The following is a 6,522-nucleotide window of genomic DNA, read 5'->3' as shown; positions in this document are numbered from 1 at the left end:
ACGCGTCTGAAAAGCCATGCAACTCAACGATTTGAGGCTCCCTCCCCCCCCCAGGTTATTCCATCGGGGGATTGACACCTTACATAATTCTATCAATTGAGAGAAGAACAAACGACACCGGGCTAATAACTCACCGATGAGGGGCGTATTCCACTCCACTTTGTTGAGCCAAAGTAATTGAATCAGAATTTTAGCCGTTATGGTTGAAGGGGACACCCATCCCATAGGATCGAAGATCCGTGCGACTAGTGAAAGAAAGGATCGTTAGTATAGGTCTTGGGATCCTCGTGCCGGATCTCGACCCTAAAGGCATCTTCACAGAGGTGCCAGGAGATACCGAGAATTTTTAAAGTAGAAGTGTCGAACGTCTTACTTATTGGCGCGGCCTGCTCTGATTCAGGGATGTCATCTACTAATCGAGGATCATTGCTCGCCCATTTATGAGATTTGAAACAACCCGCCATGAGCATCTGAGTAACCTGATTGCGAGTTTGTTTTAAAAGAACGAGGTCCTCAGCACCAAACATGATGTCGTCAACGTAGACATTGTTTTCCAGTACGGTAGCCGCGAGGGGAAATCTGTCTGACTCGTCTCGCGCGAGTTGTTTAATGACGCGATTGGCTAAATAGGGGGCCGGCGAGGTCCCATAGGTGACCATAAGAAGACGGTATGAACTTAGTGTCGAGGTTGGCTTATCTCGCCAAAAAACCCGTTGATACTCGACATCAGAGGGGTGCATCCGTATTTGTCTAAACATTTTTATAATATCTGTTGAGTATACGAACTTAAAGCAACGCCATCTTAGCAAAAGAGCGGGGATCTCCGCTTGGAGTTTCAGCCCTGTCAATAAGTGATCGTTAAAGGTGGAATGATTTAAAGAGGGTCAAGAAGCATTGAATACAACGCGAATCTTAGATCCTTGATCTGACCTTTTAAAAACCGGGTGGTGCGGCAAATAAACCTTTTGACGATCATTATCGTCCCCAGGCTCCACCTTCTCCATGTGATGGAGATCTTCATATTCAAACATGAAGTCAGCGTAAGCTTTTAATAAATCTGATTGATTCTGATGTCGCTTCTCATTAGATAAAATACGCTTAGCGATATTCTCCGTCTTACCGATTGGAATGAGCACCTCCGATTTGAAAGGTAGTCTCACGACGTAACGGTCATCCGATAAACGATAGTGAGTAGAGAGAAAGTGAGCCTTGCACCGTGCATCCTTCTCCGAGGAGAGGGGGTGGCGCGGAATTTCCTCTACTTCCCAAAAATCGCGGAGGGATTCGTTCAAATCCGCATCCGCTTGAATGTGGTGCACAGAAAGATTCGCAGCCTCGAAAGTTGTGTACCGTGTTTGGCCGGACAAGATCCAGCCAAAAATCGTAAATTGTGCCAAGGAATTGCCGGATGGCCCGCGAACAAGTCCATCGCGCAAAATCTCACCGTAGTAATCTGCACCGATAATTAAATTGATCGGTCTCTTAGACAAAAGGTCCGGATCGGCTAACGGTAAAGTTTTTATATAAGAGCGATCCTGATCGAATGAGACTGACCTTGGAATATAAGCAGAAAGCTTAGACAAAACGAGTGCATCCATTAAAAGCGCGGGGCCCTCCCTATTACAAGGTTCCACGGAAAAGGATACAATACTTTTCGCAATTCCCGCTTTGGAACCGGCGATGCCGGAGACATTGACCGTGACAGACTTCCGCTCGGCCTTGATTGCCTGAGCGATGGATTCACTAATAAACGACGCCTGTGATCCTTGATCTAATAACGCTCGTCCCGAGGAACTTTTAAGAATAACTAATGCCGTGGGCAATAAAACAATTTTCTCGAGGCTATTAGTTGTTTGACTCGCGTAATTATTCGAAACGTCTCCCGAAGCTGCTTTGTTTTGTTCAGAATTTTGCGTAGGAATCGTGGTCGCGTTAACGACGGTTCCCGAAGAATCTGATTCACAGTAGTATTCGGCCACAAAATTCTCTCTGTGTATAAGTGAGTGATGTTTACGTTTGCACAGCGTACACACATGCTTGCTTCTGCAGTCCCGCGGAAGGTGCCCTTTCCGCAGACAATTAAAGCAGTATTTATGAGACCGCACGAATTCGAGTCTTTGTTCGATATTTAAATTGAGAAACCTTTTACATTGATTTAAGAAATGGTCTCCCTCACAAAGTAAACAATGTAGTTTGCTAGCAGCCGCTTGATGAGATTTGACATTGGAAGGTTTATTATTATTTCCGATTGCACTACCTGAGTTAATCGCCTCTAACGCGCGAATTCTCGACGTGAGAAAAGAATTTAATTTTGCATAGCTCGGCAGCTCTACGTTTTCCCCGAGAGAAAGTTCCCAATCTTAACGTGTAGTTTTATCAAGTTTCGATACCGTAATAAAAACAAACAAATCTTCCCAGCTGTCTACAGGTCTTCGCAAATTAAGTAAAGCGGTACGGATTTCGCCTGTCCGATCGCGAATATTGTTTAAATCCTGTGCTGAGTGGGCTTTAGCGTGCGGAATATCAATAAGCGTTTGTAAATAAGCGTTAACAATTGCGCGAAGATTGTCATAGCGCTCTTTGACTAATTCCCACGCGGCGAGATAATTGGCGTTGGTAACGTTCGTTGTCGATAAAATTCGACCCGCTTCTCCAATAAGATCGGCCTTGAGATAGTGCAGCTTTTGGACATTTGAAATCTCGGGCCTATTGGTGACGAGAGATTCAAACACATCACGAAAATTTTCCCATTTCGTGAGCTCTCCCGAAAATTTAGGCAAATCAATCCGCGGTAATTTAATCGGTATTGGTTTAGCTTTGAAGCTAACATTAAAGTCGTCGGATACGACGGGAGCAGAGCTCGGCTGCGCTTTATCAAGCCAATCGTTTAACGTGTCTGTTGCCTCTTCAACGAAGTCGTTAACCGTAAAAAATACATCAGCAGTAAAGTACTCAAGTTTCTTGCGAGTATCCTTGTCCGACCCGGCGCAGATCCTAGCATGGTTTTTCTGGAAGTTGGACCAGTAACCCTTGAGGATGCTGAGACGGCTTCGGGCAGTGATCGTCTTCTTCGGCTTCCCCAATTTGTTGAAGTTCGGGATGATCCTCTCTATCAATTGCCGCGTCGACGACTGGGCCTCCAGGAGTTCCTCCGTGTTGAGCTCCTCCGCGGTAGTGACATCCATCATTGTTTTTAGAATATGACAAATAGCGGGCAGAACTTAAGCGAGTGTGATCTCCTTCCCACTCTTCTAGCCTTAATTAGAAGAAGCAACGGCGTTGAGTTGTTGCAGGAAGCAACGCGTTGGCGAGTCGGTACTTCTTCTCCACCCAGTAAATCGGTAATCGAATTCAATCAAGAATGCTTTCGATTAATTAGTCGCGCTTATAGCGAGTATATGACACAGTGAGCTGGGCGAGCACGGCACGAATAACTCCGTTTTATTTGCAAAGCAAGATTTTAATGTCTTATAGCCGCCACGAACACAGAACGTGCTGACACCATAAAGTATCGCTCACATTCTCACCGCCCGTGTATCCGGCTCGAAGGACCAATGTTTAAGATTGCGAGTATTAATTTATTAGCACTCGCGGCGCGGAACAGCAGTCTATGCAAACGGGCTCGGTGAGGAATGTTACAACAAGAAAAAAAAAGAATATTTCAGTTATCGTCTAATTAATTTTCTTTATTTTTAACTGAGATTCAAATCTCAAGTATCTCACGTAACAGTTTAAGCGCGACTGACTGGAAAATCGGCGAAGGACACTTCGTCTTGTCTCTTGGTGGGAACCAAAACAATATATTTTTCTCACACGAATATAAAAATAAGCATGTGTGAGGACGTACACAAGTCGAAACAACTCCTTATTTGGGCATTTCTGATTGTACAGCGGACGAATTGGTTCTTACACCAAGGGACAACACAAATCTGAAAGGAAAGGGAAATGAACTTGAAACTGTTGACGATTCTCCGAAAGGAGAAAGAAATAAACGAAATAAAAAGTAGCGAAATTGAACAAAAAAAGCGGGAGAAGGAAAAAGATCCGAAACAGATACTCTTCAGGCATCTCACATCATCATGATTATGTATCCTCCTCCCCCTTTCTCACACGCGTAGTTGTGTAAACATTTTTAGGTGATTTTGAGCACAACGTTGGTCAACGGGTTATACTGGATTACGCGATCGTGCATGATGAGACAATATGCTGTGATATTGTTAGGCATATTTTTCTTACACTCAAACTCCAATTTCATCCACCGTTGCGCTCTTGACAGATTCGTTTTGTTGAGAACAATCGATAATCACAAACGGATCGGAACGTAGAAACGACGTGACGGTGAGACTCGGCTCGAGATACTCGTATCCGTAATAATTTTTGTAGAAACGCGCATACGTGTCGTACAAAATTGACCATCTGTTTCTCTTAAAATCCAGATTCATATCGTTGTACAGATAACATTCCGAGTTCAGATAGAGTTTCACGTTGGTTAATTTACAGTCGTCGAATCGGCTCGTATCCTCGGACATAATGTTTTTCCGTCCTGTCTGCAGAACAAAACTTACGTATCGCGGCTTCTCCAATTGAGTCGCGGTCTTAATGGCACACAAATGCTTGGTCGTGCGCTGCAACAGCGGAAACTCGTATAGATCCCACGAGCGGAAACCCATGCTGAGGTAACGTCCGCTTTTTCTTCAAGTTTTCAAATCTCAATCTTGACGAAGCGTCAAAGACTGGTTCTTCCTTGATGTTGAGAATCTCAGTCATTGTTCAGGTCGTAACTCAACGCAAATCCCAAAGACTGTAAAAACGCAACGTTTGACAAGGTTTCTTTGTGGTTGATTTGTTATTAGCGGATGTTGCTGCTGGTCTGTTTATGTTGTCCCTCCTCGTGTATTTATTAAACACGAGCATTCCGCCGCACGAGGCGTTATCGCTGTCGCCGTTGTAAGTGCAATCTAACTATTATCTCTTCTCCTCGAAAATCGAGCAATCATCCCTCCTAGTCGACAACTCATAATGTTAAATCCGTAATGCTCCGCGCGAAGATCGGCAGGTAAATGATCTGCGCCGGCGTTTCCGATATCTTATATCCTGATGGTACCCTCAGTGAAAATTCGTGTATCGTGTGAACGAGTTTACCGTTGCTGTAAGCATCCGCGGTCACATTACACTCTATGCGGATAATGTTCACGTTGATAATATTAATCGGCATGTCCGATTCGTACCATTTTCGCGATTGCAGTATACAATTCGAGAACCCCAGCAAAACTGATAGCCGGGGATATAAAGCTCGACCGAAAGTGCGTTTATCGCGGGATTTAATAGACCTCGGCCTATTTTTGTTGACATTCGCTGCAGTCTCTAATCATCGGCGCTGGACCGTCAATGTGCGTTTGATGCCACGGTCGATTGTAATGCTCGAGACAGCAACGATAGGTCTGAACCTCCGAATCCGCCTTGATGTGCTTCGGAAGCTTGTCTCACACGTAGTGGACGTAATCGCCGCACTTTTGCAGCAACACAATCTTAGGAATATATTGCAGCTGTTCAGCGCTTAATCCGCGAATATCGGAAGCACTTGATAGCAGGACAAACATCTTGACGTTAATGAGCGATTCGAAGGTCCACATATTTATGCAAATGTTCTTTTTCCAAAATGAAAATAATTAAAACAGAAAAACGTTCCTCCTTAAGCGACGCATCATTATCCTCACTGATGCGAATTAATTCTTTTAAAATTTCTGCGGACATCTCATTCCTAGTAGAATTGTGTAAACGACCCAGAAGATCTAAATAAAATTCTTATTTTTTAATTATTTTTTTTCTATTTTTTCATAATATTGTTTTCCTGCCAAGTCACCGCACTTTTTATTATTTTCAGTAGAATAGGCCTACTGAGGAAACCACTATAAAAAAAAACGCATTTGCAATAGTACCTTACGGGTAATTGTTGTGTAAGATTATAATTATTAAATATTATTTTTAATATTTATATTATTTCTATTATTAATATAATTATAAATGTAATCTATAACATATATACGTATACAATATATATACATGTATCTATGAACAGTATAAATTACATTTATAATTATATTAATAATAAAAATGTTAATATTTAGTTATTATTTAACAAAAATATAAATTATGTAATAATAATGACGATTTGGCGGAAGGCACAACTTAACATGTTTAGCGACGCTCCTGAAATATAGCGTTGCCCGGAGTGACGATGACTCCGCCGTCGAGCCTCGACGGTAGTGGGGGAACCCGCCCCGTCGCTCGCGAAATCGGCTCAAAAAGAGCAACTAATTCCGAGCACTGCTTTAAACCTATTATTGAGCCGCTACAAAAGATTGCCGACAACGCGACAATTTTGATGAAAAACAAGCCTAACACTTACGACGGCGTGACCGTCAAGCGGTATAAGGAGGAGACATCGATAAAGAGAAAACAAAACTTTACCTACCAAGCGATATAAATAGAAGGAAGAGGAGGAGGAGGAGGAGGAGACAC

General features: G+C 43.0%; 1 protein-coding gene across 1 annotated transcript; it reads right to left on the bottom strand.

The window, feature by feature from the left end:
• Positions 1–245: 245 nt before the first annotated feature.
• Positions 246–3,185, bottom strand: LOC146723857 (uncharacterized). The gene is made up of 3 exons (XM_085480974.1): positions 2,407–3,185; positions 931–1,989; positions 246–750 (listed from the first exon to the last, which is right to left on the bottom strand). Exons 1-3 carry the CDS (start codon positions 3,183–3,185, stop codon positions 246–248), a joined length of 2,343 nt encoding a protein of 780 aa, XP_085337100.1.
• Between the last annotated feature and the right edge of the window lie 3,337 nt (positions 3,186–6,522).

The sequence above is a fragment of the Nylanderia fulva genome, unplaced genomic scaffold (genome assembly GCF_048542155.1).
Source record: "Nylanderia fulva isolate GAGA-0341 unplaced genomic scaffold, ASM4854215v1 Scaffold163, whole genome shotgun sequence".
NCBI lineage: Eukaryota > Metazoa > Arthropoda > Insecta > Hymenoptera > Formicidae > Nylanderia > Nylanderia fulva.
Note: the sequence above shows the minus strand (reverse complement) of the source record. Positions and strands in the feature narration are given on the sequence as shown.

Excerpts from the sequence above, each read along its gene's own strand:
- LOC146723857 (XM_085480974.1), bottom strand. The coding sequence starts at position 3,185 with ATGGATGTCACTACCGCGGAGGAGCTCAACACGGAGGAACTCCTGGAG. Across the intron at positions 1,990-2,406 it reads GTAGACAGCTGGGAAGATTT|AGAGAATTTTGTGGCCGAAT; the intron begins GTTTGTTTTTAT and ends ACTTATACACAG. Across the intron at positions 751-930 it reads CACCACCCGGTTTTTAAAAG|ACAAATACGGATGCACCCCT; the intron begins GTCAGATCAAGG and ends AAAAATGTTTAG.